General features: G+C 42.6%; 1 protein-coding gene across 1 annotated transcript in view; it reads right to left on the bottom strand.

The window, feature by feature from the left end:
- Nucleotides 1-14,583, bottom strand: part of CMIP (c-Maf inducing protein) — a 136,843-nt gene extending 122,260 nt beyond the window's left edge. The window contains exon 1 of the mRNA XM_075765927.1: nucleotides 13,544-14,583. Within this exon, the coding sequence (XP_075622042.1) occupies nucleotides 13,544-13,840 (297 nt within the window). The 5' untranslated portion in view covers nucleotides 13,841-14,583. The remainder of the gene's footprint in view (nucleotides 1-13,543) is intronic.
- Nucleotides 14,584-20,881: the final 6,298 nt, after the last annotated feature.

A 20,881-nucleotide genomic window follows, 5' to 3' on the forward strand; every position in this document is an offset into this window, starting at 1 on the left:
CATGAAATCTGAGCACGACAAGAGTCTTAGATCAGACACAAGGGTCTCAAGACATCAGCTCTCAAAAGATCACCAGGTACAGACCATACAGGCAAGAAGATGCACATGGTAGGTTTTTTCCTCCAATTTCTGCTAAGAAAATCCAACAAGAGACACAACCTCTCAAACCCTTGATGTTAAAGCTAGATAATGTAACACAGCACCGCGTTTTTACCTCAGTTAAAGCAGGTATGATAAATGAAGAGGCATTAGAAAACACATAATTTAAACACTTCCATTATTTTTAAACTGCATTCAAAAGGGAAGATATAATAGCATAGGCCTCTCACGCTGTGGGCTGCCCCAAAAGGCCATCTTTGCCTCATATCAGGAGGCTGCATTGTGGACTACACCCCTTCAAGATGAGTCAAAAAGCTCCTGTCACAAGCACACTGCACTCACTAACTCAGAGACTTCCCTTTTCAGCTGGAGCACACAGATCTGATCTCTAACTTGAAGCTGCTTTGTTTAAATTTTTCATATCATCACCTCCTTTCTTTTCCTTCCCCCTTCAAGTCCACTCTGGCTGTGCTGTAGCACCAAAAACACATACAGCCTGCACAATATATGAATAATGCATATAGTTAATGCTGCCTTAATCCTGACCCATCCCAGGTTTAAAAGCAACCTACAGACCTGTCCATAGGTTTAAAGCAAGAGAGGATTAGTCCTATATTTGGGCAAGCACCAAGGAGGGCTCGGTACCTTCCCATGTCTCCTATGGCCATGAGGGAACAGCTTTATACATGGTCAACTCCCACAACAGATTTGATTTCACCAGATTTAAAGTACATTAGTCAATCGAAGTCACTGGGGATATTTGAAATAACTTACAATAAATCAGAGAAGATTAATTGCAAGGGAGGCAGTGACTTAGCACCAAAAGAAGCGTAAGTTAGTGTTAGGAGAGAAGCCATTAGCAATATTTCTCAATGCCAATAATTTTTTCACCATAAACACGAGAGCAAGACGATGTTACAGTCTTCAGGCAAATGCCGGGCTCCAAAGGCAAAGTGGTTACCTAGAAGGGCTATGTCAATATTTAATACCAAAATGCATGTCTGGTCCTGCACATTTAATTTCAAGCTCTTCCAGCTTTATTTGCTGTTTCATTCACAGCAATCACAAAAGATGAATTATCTAACCTTAGAAAATGTGTTCTCAGTCAGACGAGACATGTTGACTGTGTCCGTACTTTCACCTTCAGCAACACAGTTCTGTGCCAGCACAAGTTTTATGTGTTCTTCAATGTCCACATTATTTGGTTGCAAAGTAGATGGGATTTTCAGTGCCAGGATTCCACTCAAGCCACTTGCTCCTCTGGGAGAGGAGGAAGAGCCTGTTCTGTGCCTCTGGAAGTCAGGCTACTTTTTATTTAAAAATTTTAAAACTTTCCTCAAAAGTCACCATAACAGCAGTGACCAAAAAAAATAAAACTCTGAAAGATCTGAAAGAACCGTGAAGAGTTGAAAGAAAAACTAAACAAAGTAATGACTAATAATTTGCACTTGCATAATACCTTTCATCAATGCTCCTCACTTCCATATACCGAGAAAGAAAACTGGCTGCATTTCATAACAAAAAGGATCAGGAATACTACTTCTAGTCCTTACTACACAGCTGGAGTTCCAATTCCTTTTGTACAGCATATGTGAAGAAGTATCAGTCTTCCTGCACTGAAAGGATAAGCTGAAGCTCCTTTCCCAATCCCAGTTGTGCTGCTATATACTAAACATAGTAGTTTACAGAAACTAGTTTCTTCTAGTTTAAACAATGACTGAACCGTATTTGTAACATGATGTTGTTTTCTCTTTCTCCAGACATCCAAATAAACCTCTGTGTTCTACGTTACTGCTGGATAAGGAACACAATTGCTTCATTGAACAGGATTCATCTTCCAGACAGAATCAACATGTACTCAAACTATGGGCATTTGACTACAGGGCAGTAAGACAAGGACATGGATGGATCTCATTCAACAGAGTCCACTGAAGTAGATGGAAATCTCCTCTACTGCAAAACTAAGTGTTGTTCTTCAAAAAAACACTGGGCCTCTCACAGTTTTGGTCCCCTCCTCCCACTTTCCTTCTCAGAGTCAACATACTAACTAACTATTCAGATGACAGAACACCTTAGCTACAGTCAGAGCATCATGGAGCTGGAGCATCCAAGGAAGGCACACTCTCACAGCTCTCCATCACTGATATCCAATGCCCTGCCTGGCATTGTAACAGCCAGGGCAAAGAAATCTCTCGTTGTGCAACTACCTTTTCAAGCTGCCAGGAACAACTCAACACTCAAACCCCCAACTAGAATAACTGCATAGCTACCAGAAAAATATCTGCAGAACTGCATCAGCTTACACCAATGGCTCATACATCCACTATTTAAGAGTCCACGTAACTTTCTACTTTCAATTTCCTATCTTCTTCCAGCTTACGTTGTAGTAGGGAGAAATGTAATGTTTTGAGATACCTCTGCAATCATATTCTTCTGAAGTGATTCCTAAATTTAAGAGCATAACATCAAAAAGTTTGTATATTAAATCCAAGATATGAGAAGGGAGAGAGAACTGCTGATGTTTTTTTCAAAAACTAATCGCAATACCCTGTTTGTACAGTAATTTTGCAAGATGATTCTCATCCTGAAAATTTCAATGCAGTCAAGGTTTCCTTGACTTACTCTCTACTTCTGAAATCAATCTCAACAGTCTCAAAAGCAAAAGCAACTTGGTAGGTTGTCAGAAGGGACTATTAGGAGAATACACAAAGCATGCATGCCACAGAAAGCAAGAGACTTGAACTGAATGGCACCTGGTTCCCCGACAGTTATTTTCTTTGCAGGAAGACTGAAGGGTAGTAAGAAGAGCACAACACCCTGGGCCACGTTCTGCTGTCAGTCACTCCCCCACACTTTCACTGATTTTTAATGAGATTTACAACCATTAAGAAAACAAACAGCTATCAAAATCAGGAGGGACAATGCAGCAGAAACTTTGTTTCTGCTCCAACTCCTCTTGGGTCACTGTTCCAAGGCACTTCAGTTAGTACTGTCAGGACATGCAACTGATTCTTGGTGTCCACCCTAAAACACTCCAGAACAAACCATAGATGCATACACCAACTGAGAAGGAATTGTAAATTAAGCATGAACCAACAGTAGCAGACATATCTGAAAAGTCTGATCTGCATTTATTTGCCTCTGTTGTCCCCATGTATAAAAACACTGACCACGTGCTGGTCCACTTTGAGACAGCTGAAGCACAGCAGAACACAGAAGTTGAAACCCAAGGACGTGTAGAGCGAAGTCATTATAATGTCATCCAAACATCATTTTTTTCTGATTATTTTAAAGGCCAAAAATAATCCCTCTTTCTTTTTGTTCGCAGAAGGTCAAACAGACATTCATATTTATGGAAAAAACATACTCACCCTTAGTATTTTGATTAAAAAATTGGATTCCACTTGGCAAGTTTCAGAAATTTTTTTTTAAAAAGCAGTTTCTACTTGACTGTTAACAATGCCCATGTCTGAAAATGGATAACGAAGTCATTCAGTTTTATTTTAGGTGCTCACACAGATAGAGCAAAACCATAGCCTGCTCACAATACGCACTAATTGCATTACAGTAGCAAACAAAAATCTCCATAGTACAACAGAACCCCATTACAACAGGAACCAGACATGGTGAGAGACACTTGCTGATCCCAAAAGCTAATACTCAAATAGTCAAAACAGACAAAGACTGGGAGGAAAGTATCGCTGCCATGCAAAAAATAGAAACGTCACAGCTCTTCCATTGAGAAATAGCTGCTCCATATCGTTTGAAATCTACTGTTACGAACACACCATGGGTATCTGCAGCAGGTTTAGGGAAAAAAGAGTTTTATTTTAAAAATTATCCAAACTGTCTACCTGCATATGCAATTACCTAATTTTGTTCAGTTAGATGTTAAGTGTCCATACACAAATAAAGAATTAGGTGACTTTTTTTGTTTACAAAATTCTTGCCTTACCTTTGGGTTAACATCACCAGAAATCTCATCCATAAAATATGCATAGACATCTGTACACTTCAAAAATATGTACAACTTATTTCTAAGAGAAGAAATATTCTTTCTGATTATCACTTGCAAATACAGTTTCTCTTTAGGCCTAAGAAAAATATTATATAAAATATAAAATAATTCTATTTGGAAATACAATTACGTATTCTCAAAAAAACCCCTCTGATTTAGCTTAATCTCAGCTTTCTTCAGGCAATATTTATTGTACCACATGTAGCACTTTTGTAAACAAAATCTTACAAAACTTAAATCCATTTCTGTGTGCTTTAAGATTTGAGTTTTAATTTTTTTCAAAAGCATAAATAGATTTTATTTTATTTAGCATATCTTTAAGCACTGGAAATCCAACAAGCAAAAGCTCTTTAGTGATAGTTCCAAGCATTCAACATCCCCGTTCTTAGTATCATGAAATTAGAGATCTGGAGTTTGAGAAGCATTGGCTGTTCTTCTTTTATTCATCTTTTTTGAAGCCCTGGTTATTACTCTTCTCCTCAATGACAGTGAAAGCAATTTTCCCTTTTAAATTTTTCATCCAATGAGAAAGTCATGCAATCTCTCGGTCACAGGAACAAGAACTTCAGGGAAACTGCAATATACTTTGAAAAGTCCAAGAGCTCTTTCTCCTGAAACAAGTGGTAATTCTGAGCAGACAAGGGAGAGAGACACTTCAAGGGCCCATAAAAGCCTTATCCCATTTTAAACCTCACACTTTGCCACTGCCTCCAAAGTGAAAATGGCTACAGATGCAAATATCAACAGCAGAAGCAACAGCACCGTCTTCCTACACCTCTGAGTCATTGGGGGCTGTAGAGGATTCACCCTCACGCAAGCCTCAACCAGGACCACATACCACAGCAGTATTTCAGCAAATTTCAAGACCAAATGGGGGAAAAAAAAAGAGATGAATTTGCAGTGAGCAGCATTTTCTTCTTAATAAACCTCGACTGCAGGGCAGAGAGGCAGGAGGGAGCTGGCGCACACCCCGCGGAGCAGCAGCAGAGACTGGCAGGACCTTTCCAGGAATCCTGAACGAGAAGGGCATGCACCCTGGCACCCTGGTACAGCCTGACCCGGGGCCGCTCAGCAAGCTAGATTGCATTTCCTGCATCACTGAGATCAGCTTGCTCACCTCCCATGGTACCTTGGCTTTTCAGCTACGGGGATGTGAATTTCAAAAAAAAAAAAACAAAAAACAAACCACCAACCCCAAAACCAAAAACACCCACACTCAAAACAAGCAAACAAAAAAAAAAACCCTTGCCCTGTCGGTAACTACATTTGCTGATCCACCATGACTCTACCAAATAATTAAACATTCATTAATACACTGCAGCAGATCGCATGAGTTTTGCCCAGCTTTGCAGGATACGAAGAGGATGCACTTGGTCCTGTGGTCTTTCACGTCTTTGAAGACGTTCACTGCTGTCCTTGCCAGGGCTATCAGACTGTGGTAAGCAGACCTCATTAGTTTCCCTGTCCTCAGCCCCAGTTTTCCCCATAGAAGAAAGTAATTTCAAAAACTAACTTTCCATCAGGACAGTGCTGTCTAAATGTTGGCATAAAATGGGTGAAATAGCAACAACTGGTTCTGTCTAACAGGGAAATTTCCAGCAAGCCTTTTGCTCATTAAAGACACTCTTTCTAGTGCAGGCTGCTCAACTCCTCGAGATCTGCCAACCAAAGAAAAAAAAGCGGGGCTCTATTTTGTATAAGCCTAACAGTCGAGTCAGCCATCTCCCCCAAGCAGCAGTCAACCTGAAAGCCGCACGGTGATCTTTTGCTGGACCTTTCTGGCTTTCTGAACAGCACATCCTGCCATTCACGCTACAAGCAATGAGTGGTAATCCCCCTCCTCAAATTACCCTACTGATTTCAACAGAGCGCGACCAAGAACGTACGTGACCGAGTGTACTTCCAGTTCAGATTTTAGTCATTGCAACGAGTTTCTTGAGCTCAATTAGTAACAGGCACACATCTAGCAGACATGTTCAAATCCAGAAAAAACAGATGCCTTTTTTTCTAAGTTTCTAAAGAAAAGGAAAAATACTTAAGATTATTTAAAAACATACTGAAAACTCAGATTAAAGTAGAAGAAAACAGCCTTCGCCATAAACTCACGCCCTGGACACCACAGTCTGTGACCTGGGATGATACCTGCTTTTATATTTCCCACTCTATTGGCCCTGTCCCATCACTCATGGGACAGCCCAAGAGGCAAAGTCAGGAAATCACTAGAAGTACTAGAAATGCCAGCACTAGTAACATCAAATGTCCACAAACCCTGAAACAAGACCCCCTCCTCCAAGACCTAGATAGTATTGTTAAATTCTGCTAATTTTTAAGCCTATGATGTGAAGGCCTTTTAATTTAGCATCTGGTTCTGACTTCTTCGTGTTTTCCTCCACAACCACAAGAGCTAAAACTTCACTCACCATTGACGTGTTCGGTTATAATGTATGCTTTTCAATTGTCTTTTCCCTTTCCTGGTATTGCCCCTGCATTCTTAAATATTGTGCAAAACAGGAAAATTTTACGCAAGGATTTAATAATACTTTTTTTTTGGCAGCGATTCCAGCCTACCATGTTTCCCCTCTCTCTCCTTCCTCAACAGTCTGGCGGACTATACGCTGAAACAGATCAGTTCCCTGATCCAGTTAAAAGACAACAAATCTACATAAGGTTCAAACAGAGAAAGTGTTCACCAGCCAGTTCACACAGATTTTCTCAACTTGACCCTGCAAACAGTTAAGCGCGTACAAAAGACAGATTGAAGCAGTATGGTACAGATGCAGAAATGAAGAGCACAGGCCAGGACTATCTAAGACAGCAATACGGCCAAAGACACTGCACCATCAGACTGTGCGAAAAACTTATTTTATTGAGTGCACGTACATGCGCAAGTGCTCTATATGGATTATATATGCTAAACTATCAATCATCTTCAAACATGCAATTGTTTATGGAATTAAGCACTACATATCTATAAGCACATGCAGATACAGAAGAAAACTGATACAACTAGCACTGCTCAAAACACTAATAAACAAGCCACAATCTACCCATGCAACCCACAATCTAATTACTTCTAAAGACTCCACAAGGCTTGAACTATTTGAGGTAGGTCTCTTCTTTCATACATCATATGTGGAGAGATGAGTAAAAACCCTGTTAGTCCAGCCACGCTTACTAACACAGAAGGAAATGAGATGCCACTTTATCATATCATGTTAAAACTCACCTGTTATTTAGGAACTTCCAAGGTACAAACAAATTATACGCAACAAATTAAACCATTCCAAAAAAATCACTCTCCTCTATGTACTAAACCTACCACCTTTTTTCCTCCAAAAAGTCCCTTGGTGTACACAGCTTTGTCAACGATTTTGGTGGGATCAAGGCTTCAGCCTCTGTTCTCCCACTCTTGCTAACAACACAAACCTCAGCTTGCAAACTGGAACACTGATGCAGATGTGACTCTCAACCTAGCCTTTCACCTCTGAAAAACTAAATGCCCTTTTTGTGTTTCATAGAATCGTAAAACGGTTTAGGTCAGAAGGGATCTTTAAAGGATCATCCAGTCCACCCTCCCTGCCATGGACAGGGACATTTTTCACTAGACCAGGTTGCTCAAAGCCCCGTCCAACCTGGCCCTGAACACTGCCAACAATAGGGCATCCGCAGCTTCTCTGGGCAGTACATCCTTTCCTAGGAGGACTGCACCCCGACTTCAATGATCTAGCAGACTCTTCCCATCACTAGTTACGATGTTGCACTACAAAAAAAATACAGCTGATGTCACACCTCCACAAAGGCCCAGCCCTGTGAGGGATGCTAAGCACCTCCAGTCCCTGCTCTGATGGACCGAGGACCAGAGGCAGTTTACAAGTTTCCTCGGGGGGACTGTTACCACCACATACTGGCTAGCACCACATCTTTACTCCCTGGCCAAAATGAAAAATGAGGCAGAAGTATTTCTGAGTGTCCTTTTTATTTATGCTCCTAAACATGTAAAATTTACTGGCTGGGTGTTAACACTAATAGCCTTAAGAGCTCTCACTCTATCAATGAATATAGCTTCTGTTTTCATATTTTATATAAGCTCTGTGACATATAAACACGTACCTTAACACTACTGACTTATAAATATGCTTTTTAACCACTGCAGGAACTATATATTCAAAGGTATGTTTGATAGGCATTAAACAACTTTAAAGAAATACCATTTTAGGTTTTCTTATGCTGAACTACAAACTAATATAGCAATAAAATAATTTTGTCACAACAGAGTAATATTCCATTAAATCACAGAGTCTTCAGAAAAATGATTTTTCGTTAATGCAGGCGCATGCCTTCCTTCAATTCTGAAGCAGAATCTCAGTTTCAACAGCATAGAAAACATGGAGCAATTTGTTCTCGATTTGCAGAGAATTCTAAATGATCATGGGCTGTATGCAAATTACGAGATTCAATGCTCTCTCTGATGTGCCTGAAGAAAATACCTGATAGCTAGCAACAGGGTAACCCAGAATAGGAAAAAACCATGTACACCCAAAACCCGTAGGTACCACTTCTTGTCAAACAAAAACAATTATGTGAAATAGTAAACAATGAGAAATATTATTTTTAAATAGTAATTTAGCTTCCAATTGTTACAACAGATTAAAAAAAAAGATCTTAAATTGCTTTGGTGTTTATGTGTTCATACTTATTCATATATATAATGATGGTAGGCCCATCAAGCTACTTTTAAGTCACATTCGTAGAGCACTATCAATAGCACATGACTTAGGGATAGCACTTGGTTTACTGAACAAACTGTTTATTTTACTATTATTATTACTAATTCATAATCATTCCATTTGGAGTCTGAATAATGCTAAAATATTCCTTTTCCAGGAAAGCTTTAAAAAAATTCTTCTTCTAAGATTGTTTTGAAACTTCTGAGCTCTGCATAATACTTCCCACTTGAGCTAACTGTTTTTCAAGGGAAATTTAATTTTAAAAAGTATGTTTTTCTAACTAATGGGAACCTGTGCTAAAGTAAACAATGAGTCCTGCTTGATAGGAATTTTTGCTCTATCTTTACCAAAAGAAGGAAGGAAAGACATGTAATAGCATGCTGAAACACATGCAGTAGCAGAATTGTTGAATTTTAAAAAATAATTAGAAGACAATTTTCTACTCCACTTCTCCTCGTTGAAACAGATCATCCTGCTCTGCCTCACTTAATATTAATTGGGTATGTTCTTGTCTCTAGAAGAAAATATAAATGCAGTTCCCTAATCCACTTATGCTCTTGCTTCAAATATATTTCTGATTAGCTAGCTTGTCAATAAACTATTGTCCTCACACATCACTTTTATACAGAAAAAATTTTAAAAGAGACTCAAATCTTTTCAGGATTGTCACCAGCTCTGAATATAATATCACACTCAACTTATCTGCCAAGGCAAAACCAAGAAATGTGAAATGGGCATGAAAAGCCAAAGTTTCCACCTCCATGAGGGATATTAATGAGTAACTTCATGGTTTCAATTATGTCTTATCTTCCCCGATGGGAATTAGAGAGGTCATCCCTAGCCAACGAAAATGAATCACTTATTTATTCTTCCCATCTGTGGCACATAAACATGTATCACAAGTCTTTCTTGCAACTCAGTACCTTAAATTCATTGTCCTAAACATCTGCTCCCAACTGGTGCAAGAAAAAAAATGAAAGAGAAAAGCAGGGCAGAGACATGAAAGGGACAAGGCAGAAGGATATCAAAGGCATGGAAGTTCAGTTATAACAGCTACCTTTAAACTACTGAAAATTAAATTTAAACATTTCTGCTGAAGATAGCAATAGGTTTAATCTTCACACACACACACCAAAAAAAAAAAAAAAACCCCACACAAAGAATCTTAAATTGGATTTTATTTCCGTCTTTGTTTTTACTATCACTGCCCTTCAAGCTGTGCAAGGACAGAGCTCACTGAAAAAAAAAATTAATAATGGCACTATATTTGAGTTTGGTAGGTGTTTGTAAAATAAACATTATTCCTTCCATGGGGGAGAAAGTCAGATTCATCCCCAGGCAAGCTGTTGTTTGGCAAACAAAGTTTGTAAGTATCAAAATTTCCTACTGGGACTTTAACATTTACATTTAAAAAAAAAAGTTACAGATGTGTATTTACTTTCACCAAAAAAACCTTAACCAGAATGAAAGCCTGGACAAGATGCGAGTGAAGCTGTAATGGTGAAACTGTACTATATTTAACCCATTCTTTCAGAAATGAGAAGCATGAAGCAAACAATGGAAACAACGGGTAAATCAGATAAAGTCCCAACACCTACAGTTACGGGACTCTCCACCAGCTAATACCTTTCCATTCGTCAGCTGAGCGCATATACCACTTCAGAATACTATTCTTATTATTCCTTTTTGATGAACATGGGCTTATTTTAATTGAAACAGTCACTTGTGATGTCAGAAAAAGCACTTTGTAGACAACATTTTTTTCTTCCTCCCTAGATTTTGCTAAAATAAGATGGCCTAACACTTGTTCCGTTGCATTCTTGCATAGTGCTTCTGCTATGAAAAGCTATCTTGTCAGCACAAAACACCTAACTGCCTTATTAAGCAACAGGAGTAGTTACCTCTCGCAAAAAACTTGTAGGTAGGGTCTCATTATTCAGACTTAGATGTGGACTACCCGTGGAAAAAACTGCAGATGAATAATCCATACACAAACTAATACTAACTCCTATGTTGCAGCCCAGGCATTGACAAGTAAGAGCTTGTGGGGAGACAACTTTAATTCAAATGTATGTCTCGAGTGACAATAAAAAGGACAGAAAGTCCCTAGAATCAACAAATAACTTATCCACTGTACTGAGGGACATAATTTGCCAGATCTGGATTCGGCTGTCATTACAATTTTTGCTTTCAAATGCAAAACAAAGTGATGTTATTTTCCTGTTCAATTTTATTCATGTTATACAGAATGCAGTAAAACTCGTCATGCCAGAGGATTTGCAAAGAGATGATGTGAAGATTAATTAGTCACTGCTCATAAAGCACCTTGCCTGTGGAAAGCCCTACGTGTAAAAATGACCTTGTTATCAAAGTTGTTGAGTGCTCCCAATGCTCACTTTCAACGGACAGTATGGATATTTTTCTACAGCTCTTGAAAACCAAATTAGTTGCATTTAAATATCTATCTACAGTTTCAGAAGGCTTTGGTATTGTGCCTGTACCCCACTTCTGTAAGGAGTGGGGGTTAAACTACCACATATTTTACTTAAATCACATCTTTTCAGCTAAAAAAAAAAAAAAAAAGAAAAAAAGAGGGAAAAAAAAGAGTAAAATCTACGTATCATAGAACCAATCCCTGAAAGATACCTGCTAAATGTACCCATACGCTCAGGCAACAAGTGAACGCAGATCTTACCCTAGCGCCCTACTTACTCCCTAGAAACCAAAGACACTACTTGAAATAATAAAGCATAGATATTTCTGCGAACAATGGTATTTACTTGGTGAGTTAGTGCTGGAAAAAAATGCTAAGGCGCAAGACGAAGCACGAAGGGCACTGCTTAACAAAATGGAGCCTGCAATGGTACGTACGATGTTTTAGTATCCTCTTGCTATTTATATCCATAAAATAATTAGGAATGAGAACACCTCAATGGTAATTAAAGCACAACCCCATAGGATTTTAGAATTTTTTCAGAGATGATTTCTTTGGCAACAGCTTTGCCAGTGAGCAGAGTTTGACGTCTCTTGTACAAACACAACTTCATGCCTAGTATTGCCACATTGCAGAGATTAACGTCTGAAGCATGATCATGCCTCTCTCTACCGGTATCCTTCTCCTCTGCTCAGAAATAATTAACTATGGATACTGCCAGGAAAATGCCTCATCTCCACTGATATTCAACTTCCCCTCTACGCTGACAGTATCTTAATAAAATGAAGAACTGCAAAAACTCCTCATGCTTGTGTCTTTCTGGGTGGTTTTGGGTTTGGTTTTTTTTTTTTTCCCCCAGCAATGCTCAACCGAGTCTTCCTTCTCCCTTTACACTAGTTCTATCAAAGAAGGAAAAATATTCCCTTGGAAACATCCTCGACAGCCCACTGGAAATGGTAAGCAGAGATGTCATCGTGGCACAAAAAAGAGCTCTGTGAGAATAGGCAGCTGGCCTACCTGAAGGTAGCTCCCACTGAAAACCTGCTTTGAATACTCCACAGCAGAAACCATGATGCAGGAGAGACATTTACACACGCTATGTGTCTGCGCACCAAAATGTGAAAAAAAATCCAACCTCCGAGCACAGCACAGACTGGATGAAACCTATTTAAATACACCATTAACAGAAATCTGCACAAAAGCCAATCCACTCTCTCATATCACAAGTGTCCTATAGGAAGGCCAGAATGAAGCCATTAAGAAAAATGAGACATTTACATATAAATCAAAAAAGGACATGATCGAAGTAATGAATGATTAAAAATCAGTGTGAAGCATGTTTTGCGAGCTGTGTTAATAACTATTAGACAAAATTTGGGTGCAGTCACATCACATACTATACGAATGTTCCAATAACGCTGGCCACAAAATTTTAAGTTGTCCGTGTAAATAAAAATTGTATTTTTAAAGCTTGTATCTGTCTATTGTACATCTTTTTGTACTGTCGATATCACCACCTTGCATTTTTGTCTTGCATCATTTTCCATTAGGAAGAAAATCCTGAAGGAATCTCCATGTTTTATGATCACATTGCCTGTGTCTGAGCAGGGTATGTGACCGCCAAACCAGAGCCCCAAAACCAGGCCTAAAACAAAGCAGGGCAAAGACCATGCAAACCCCGAGCCTTCGCTCTTGAATTAAAAGCATCCTCCACCTCCTTCACCTCCAACTTGGCCAACGTGCCAGCAGATTTCTGCCGACTTTGGTTTCGGGTAGAAATGGCTCAGCGTGGTGATTTCATGTCGCTGTCGTGTTGAGAAGGGAGGAATTAAAAAAAAAAAAAAAGGGGGGAAAAAAAGGGGGGGGAAGCAATAATAATGACGATAATAATACTACTACTAACAATAACAACTAGACTTGCTCGAAAAAAACCATCGAAACTGCAAATTTAAATATCCCTAGAATTACAAAGAAAGAAAAAAAAAAATCCCCAGAGGCATTCCGGGATTCACTCAAGCCGAACCCGCCCTCACACGCCCCGACCCCCTCGGGGGGACCCCGCACGGGCCGGCAGCACGGCGACGCGGCACAAAGGCGCAGGCATTTCCCCCCCCCCGCCCGGCCCCGACCCACCGCGGCCCCGCAGCGGCGGCGGGTCCGGCCGCGCTGATGCCCCGCGGGGCGGGGAAGCCGCCGGAGCCGGGGCCGCGGCCGCGCTGTGGCCGCCCCCCGCGGCGGTGGCGACGGGCCCGGCCGGGCTCTTACCGTGGCCGAAGCGACGCTGTTGTCCGCCAGGGTCAAGTGGTGCGGCTCCCACCGCCGCAGGAACTTGGAGGTGAGGATCTTGCTGAGAAACGTCCGGGGGTGCCGGATGACACACACCTGGATGTCCCCCTCCTGCAGCAGCTTGTACCTCATGCCGTTGCAGTGGAGCAGGGCTCTCCGGCACGGCGCGGCACCCATTTTATTCCCCTCGGGAGCGGACATCTCGCCCAGCAGCGGCTTGCTCTCCTCGGTCTGCCTGCGGTCGCTGCCCCCGCCGGAGCCGCCGGTGCGATCCATGGCAGCCCCGCGGGTCGGGGGTGGCGCTCGGCGGCGGCCGCCCGGGGAGACCGGTCTCTACGGGCGGTAGAGACGGGTATACCAAATAAAATAAAAAATTATGAAAAAAAAAAAAAATCCAACCCCACGCGGTGGATTTAAAAAAAAAAAAAAAAAAAAAGCGCTCGGGGAGGGGGGGGGAAACCTGTCAGGGAAGATGGGGGAAGGGACTGAACCGCACCGGAGGGGGGGAGAAGGGGGAAGGGGGAAAGGGAAGCGATAAAAATCCTTATTCAAACTTCAAAATCCGCCCCCGGCGGGTCCCCCTCGCGGCTCTCAGAGCGCCGCGTCCATGCTCCCGGGCGGTCGCCGGCCGAGCGGAGGGTCGGCTCCCGGCGGGGGCGGCAGACAAAAGCCGGCGGCGGTGGCGATGGTGGTGGGGGCTCCTGACGGCGGCGGGGGCTGTGGGGCGTCCGGCCGCTGTTCCTTCCTTTCCCCCGGGGCGTGTGCGCGAAAGCGTGCGGCGGCGGGCGCGCGTGTGCATGTATGTGGGTGCGTGTGTGCGTCCGTGGGTGCGGGTGCGTGTGTGGGCTGTGTGTGTGTGTGTGTGTGTGCGCGCGTGTGTGTGTGTGTCCACGCGCGCCGCCGCCGCCGCCGCCGAGGGAGGAGGCGGGCGAGAGGAGCGAGCTTTGCCGACAGCCTCTCGCCGGAGCGGCTCCGGGAACAGCCGATTGGTTCCGAAGGGGTCATGTGCCGCCGTCCCTGACGTCAATGGCCGCGGAGCCGATGAGGGGCAGCGGCGGCCGCGCGAGGTGCGCGGGAAGTGCCGCGCGCGCGGCCGTTGCGCCCCTCCCCTCATCCCCCCCTTTTTCGCTTCTTCTCCTCAGAGGGAACGGCATCGCCCCCCTCCGTTCCCTCTGAGCCCGGTCACTCGGCGGGGTGGTAGCCGGGCTGAAGGGGAACGACGGGGCTGCGCCGCCCGGGAAGGGCTAGAGGTGTACAGGCACACCTGCGCACCCGCGGGGGGGAGCCCGGCTGCCATCAGGCCCTTCCGAGCCGCGTACACTCCGCCATGAGGGAAACCCCTCAGCACTGCGGGGAGAAACGCGAGGAAAATGTGGCGGGTTAGTGAGGTAAATCTCCCTTTCTTTCAATCCTCACGCTGACAGGAGCCCGGGGCAGGTGGGTGGCCGCCTCTCCCGTGAGAAGGAGGGAAGAAATGAAGCAGTGAGGTGAGGGCACATTACAAGTTCAGTTTTGAGCATCTTTGCTATTTAAGCTCTTGTGCAAACGCTGCATAAAAGGGTGAGGGAAGCCCCAATGCCTGGTCGTTGTTGCTTGACCAGTCCCACGGGTGGTCCTTTTCCTCTGGCTTTATAGGGGAGCTGCTGCGCTCCCCTGAAGCACCAGCCCCAGAATGGCAGGGGTTGGTGTGCAAGCCTGGGAAGAGTGGCACCTCGCTAGTACCATGCCGAGCAGGATGTTGAATATCCTCTGATTTTCCACGAAGAAGAACAATTGTTTACCCCAAAAAAAAAAACCCCAAAAAACCCAACCCTAATGAAAAAATGAACTCCTTTCTAAGACCCCCCAGACGCTTAACAGCTCAGTAATGCTGTGTGCAATATCGATGCCATGTCAAGAGAAATGGTACCGTTTATACTTGCCTTTTTCTCAGCAGTTTAAAAGGTAGTGGTAGAACTCAGATCTCCTTTCCAATTTCTTCCTTTGAACAACCAGCTTAGGACCAACAAAAAAAATACTTTTTTTTTTTCCATTAAACTGTGGAATTCATCATATTGCCAAGGTCCAGAATTTAGAAGGAATTTACGGGGCTGTTTTACTTGATGCTAGCAAAATATTCAGAGAAAGTATAAACCTTCATGCCTAAAAGTTTAAGCTCATCTCTGAGCGAGGTTGGGAAAGGGATGATCTGCTTTGCAACAAGCTGATTATTTCACAGCATGTACCTGCGGCTGGGTTCCTGGCGGCGTATCCTAGTGCAATAGTTCTCATGAGAGGTCGCGATGCCAAGCGAGGTGCCAGTGGTTACAAGTGCAGTCGTAAGCCTGCCCAAGAGAAAGCTCTTTCACCTGGTACATTCGCATCACGAGTCACACAGATTATCTGTTGGAGAGGCGAGCTGCAACTGGAAGGGTTTGGGAGCCTTTGCCGTAAAGCTTTTTGTAGTGGCTGCTGTCAAAGACAATACGTGACTGGCTGGACCACAATTACTGTGAGCATGTCCATCACGTGTGTTATTATAGAGCTGTTGTGTCGAAATAGGCTTGCATTTGACAGGAGAATTGCTGTTTAAACACTTTCAGGAGGAACGTTTTTGTAACCTATCAATTACTAGCAAATTTGAGGGATACTTTTGTTGCATGTTAGCAGCAAAATTATTTATAAAATGCTAGGAAGTTTCCAGAGTACTCCTAAGTATCAGTTTATAAAATGATGCACAGAATTACGCAATTTGGCAAAGGTTAGAAGACATTCATTTAATGACATGAATAATACAACCAACAGGAAGACAAAAATCTCTTTTGTAGAGGTTCAAATTGTCAGTATCTCATAGCCCTGGTAATTACTTACCTCCTGAACTTAAACAAATGGACTGGTCATTATGCACTAAACATCACAGGCGGTTCCCACAGAGCTTTGTATACCATATACTGCTAGGGGTGAAAGACACATGCATTTGCACTGAAATAAAACCAGGTCTACTCATACCTGTAAATATGTGGGGATTTGCAATAAAAATAATTAAAAAAAAAAAAAAGACTTGCAAACCAAAGTTTAAAAGGACAGTTTTGTTTAGATGTAAGCTTTTTACTGCAGGAACTGTCTGTTTCTAGGAGTTCCTAGGGTGCCTGGTACAAGGGAGACCTGTTCTTGTTTGACCCAAGGCACTGTTCCAGTACAACAATAATAGTGTCAATAGTAGGGCTATTTGCATACGCTCACCTGCACCAACACTTCACACAGTGAGAACTGCATCCAGTGTGACTATTTTGGTGAAAGTTTGTGCAAACCGGCCCCCTTCTCAAACCACTGCTCTAAATCTACAGCAATTGTAATCTCTGAGAGCTGCTCGCCAACAGGAGGACAATATGCGAAGAGTCTGGGGCTCTTAAGAGAATTTCTTGGCAAATTAGAGCAGATGTTTTCCACTCGTGTTCCACAGAAGGTAGCAAAAAAACCCAAGGCTGCTCTGTAGCAGTCAATCCAGGAGTTACCTGAAAGGATCCAAGCCTCTGCTGGAAATACACCCTTCCAAAGTGTTGAAATCCATTGAGATATTGCAAGAGCACAGCACAAGGGGCAGCACCGCTGCTACCGACCCTTGTTGAGGACAGAGGTCCAAATCCTCAGAGGTGCTCTGCATTTGCAGCTCACGCTGAATCCACCCTCTCAGACTGCAGGTGTTCTCTCTGAAGTAAACTCAGCACAGCACGATAAGATCAAGGTGTGAAATCTCACATTGCCTGCCAGAATGGGGCAACCAAAAACTCTGTCTAGACAAGTGAAATTGAAACACACTGCTTGCTGCACAGCTCGCCAAAACACATGTTAGCCATCCAGCCTGCAGTAAGTGGCTGCAGCCGAACACATTAAAACCAACACTCCTTCTTCTGTCCCTTAGAAATTATACTGAGCAGAAGTCAGATGAATTGCATTCCCGGCTTTGTGTTTTTCCAGACTTCCTTTTCTGGCTCCATGCAGACCAATAGACATCTCAGGTATACATGCTTGGTGGTATTTCAAGGTGGCGTTTGGGGTTTGCTGTATGGTTTGGTTTTCTCCCCAGAATCTAACTTTTATGAGCAAATCCAACCAGAAGTTTGTCATGAAAGTAGGACATAATCATTTATTCATATAATAAACACTCAGCAAATAATTCATAATAAATAGCACATCAGTGAAAATGTGCCTCTAGCTACTCACAAGGTGCTTATGGGCATGCTATCAGTTTTGAATAATTCAAGAATTTGTGAGGTTTTCTATGAAATACTTTAATTCTGTGCTAGAACAGAAATGCAGGCTTTGGAAATGAAAATTGAGTAGTGTATTTATTATCATTGATATTCTACTGAAGCTCCTTTAAGTCAGGACTTGTAGGTACAGCTCAACTTTGAAGTGGGAAAGAGAGAGACTTGTCCTACTCTGCAGAAAAATCGGTGCAATTGGACTAAAGTGAGAGCGGGGCTGGCAGGGGAGCAGGCAGAAGTTGTTTCCTCCAGAAGACAGGTCAGTGGCAGAAGGACAATTCAGCTCCACCTGCCAGTCCTGTGCCCTGCTCCTGAGCTCTGCCCTTTCATTTTTGCTTGTTTGTATCTTGCTCTTTTTTTTATTATTCACCACCATTTCACAACAGGCTTTGTAAACAGAAGCATCACTTCCTGAACAACACCGTAGCCTGGAAAACTGGGATATACCCACCACGCAGTTTAAGGCAGTTAGACTTCTGGGTCAGCAACAGAAGAATAGATTTAGACTTTACTTTTCGCTTCCTCAAAACTAATTTGGTTGTGATCTGCGTTATTCAGAATGTTCATCTGCTCAGTTATATGCCTGTCAAACCAGGAAGGCCCATAAACAAAATCATTTGCAAATACCAGCTGGGTCTCCAATCTTAAGAAAAAACACTTTTCATGCATGTCCAGAATTTGGTCTCTTGCCTGTCTAGACTCAAGTCCATCAGGTGTTCTGCAGAGGTCATTCCTGGGTGGCAGAACAGAAGCACTGTCCTGACATACCTTCTTAAACTTGGTAACACCCACTTATAACCATGTGTTAAACAAAACCGATGTGATATTCTGAAGGCAAAAACGACAACAATTTGTGAGTAGTGCTCAGTGCCAATAACACAGCTTGCATAGCAGTGGGGGGCTTGGAAAACCCATGAGAAAACACTTGAGATTCCAAAACCTATGCAGGAAGAAAAAATACTGCCTAAAGGCACCTCGCTTGAGAGTAACTCCATGCAGTGGATAAGCTATGAGGGGAGTAACGGAGCAGCTGTGGCAAGGGCCAGATATAAATATTGAGATACCTCAACAAAGGATACGCTTACCAGAGGAGAGAGCACTGTCCCCAAAGGGGTTTTGCTGGATTTGTAGTACACTTTCAAAGGGAAAACAAGAAAAAGGAGTAAAAATAAGCCCTTACTCCACCTCTGAATTATTCCTAATTTATTTTACAGAATCTATTACAGTATCAGCAGATGTTTTGGCAAACTCTTTCCCCAGTCAAAAAAGAGGGAAGAAAAGAAATCTCCTTTTATCATCTCTTGCTGAAATTTTCTGTCGGATGCTGTAAGGGCCTACCACCTTCACGCTTTTTGTAAAAACCCACCACTGCTGTTGTCTGTGCAACACGTCCCTGAGAGCTGTCTGTACAGAGATGTGAGATACGGTTTTTCCAAGCAGAGAAGCAAACACCAGGAATTCCCAACTTGTATTCAATATCCATTTAGATTCTTACAGAGCAGCTGTCCCTCTCATCTTTGTATCCTCAATGCATATTAGAGATAATGGAGCTTTCTTCCCTTATTCACAGAGGTGCTTTGGATTATGGAATTCATTAGTCAATGCTTGCAAATTGCCACTGTTGACTCAGAGCAAATTCCTGCTATCAGACTCACTAGTCAGCTCATTTTCATAACAATGCTGTATTGTTAAAAAATACTGTTAAGCCATTCTTTAGTGAAACTAGGGAATACAACACATTCAAGCAAACACATAAAACATAAAAGAGATGGTGTATCAGTAATGCTAGAAGTCCTGCATTTGAAGTTTAAATTAATCAGCACGGTGGTGATGAGAGGATTAAGCAAGTCATAAAACTTTGGAAAACAGAATTGTTTCCCAGAAGGAGTGATGGACGTTTAAAACCTAACTAGGTAAAGATTAAATAACCCACCCTGCAAGAAGCAGCTCTGTAGCTGCCCCTAAGGAAAAGAAGGGCTTGATTAGGGCACCACTGATCACAGACACATAAAATGAAGATTGCATTTGCAAGCTTCTCTCTCTTTTTCCCAAATTCCTCACCACTCACTCCTCCTGAGCCTAACATCAGACTGATGTGAACTTGTAATTCTCTGCCATCTCTGACATTCAGATTTCCACTGTTTTCAGGTTTACTCGGTCACCGTGTTCTTGTTTCCCCAGCTGATGCACGTTACACTACAGGGCTAACTGCATGCCACACAGACTCTGCTGACAAATATATCTTTGATTCCTCACTGACATAATGCACACTTTTGAGTGCATGATGCAGATATCGTACTTTTTTTCTGCCTGTCACCATCAGATGTTCTGATGTCAGGGGATGTAGGATGAAGCTGGTGGCATCAATTGCTAGAAGGAGTCTGCCATCTGCTGATCTGAACAGCACTCCAGCCTGACTTTTACCTGATCTGATATCAGAAGGATGGAGCACTATACGAAGTAGTTAAAATACATCTGAACAGGAGCGGGTTTAACAGACTTGCTGTGGTGAAGGAATTTAAGTGGAAAGAGGAAGTCTCAAGTCTGTAATCACAGGTCTAAGTCTGAATTGGACAAACAGAAACAAAGAGGCAACTAAAATAAACAAACGAGTAGATAGGAAGGAAATAAGCAGAAGATACAAAGAAGCAGGGGAAAAGCCTGAAATTTTTCTCTGCTTTGCTGCACCCTATCAGATAGTGCAGCAAAGGTATTAGCTGTCCTTCCCCTGCATTCACCCTCTAAGTGACAGGAGCTCTAAGTGGTAAACTTCTTCCCTGTGAGCCTCTGCCTTCTTCCAGGGCCACCCACACATCCAGGAATGGAAAAAGCCCTGGAAAAAGAAGAGCTCACAAGCAAATTCATCAGGCTGCCGTCTCTTTTTCCTTTAGTGCTTACTGTCATCAAGATGTATGTAGAAAACCGTAGTTTGGCAGGACGTAGTGAAAAGTCACCACTTCCGTTAGTCTGTCTGCATTATTGTTCCCATCCCCAGCTAATATTTCCTATTTCATCAATAGGTCACATCCTACCAGTCATTCCAGGTTGTGAGTGCTCGTCAGCCCAAAAT

This window comes from Balearica regulorum, chromosome 13 (genome assembly GCF_011004875.1).
Source record: "Balearica regulorum gibbericeps isolate bBalReg1 chromosome 13, bBalReg1.pri, whole genome shotgun sequence".
In the NCBI taxonomy this organism is placed as follows: Eukaryota; Metazoa; Chordata; class Aves; order Gruiformes; family Gruidae; genus Balearica; species Balearica regulorum.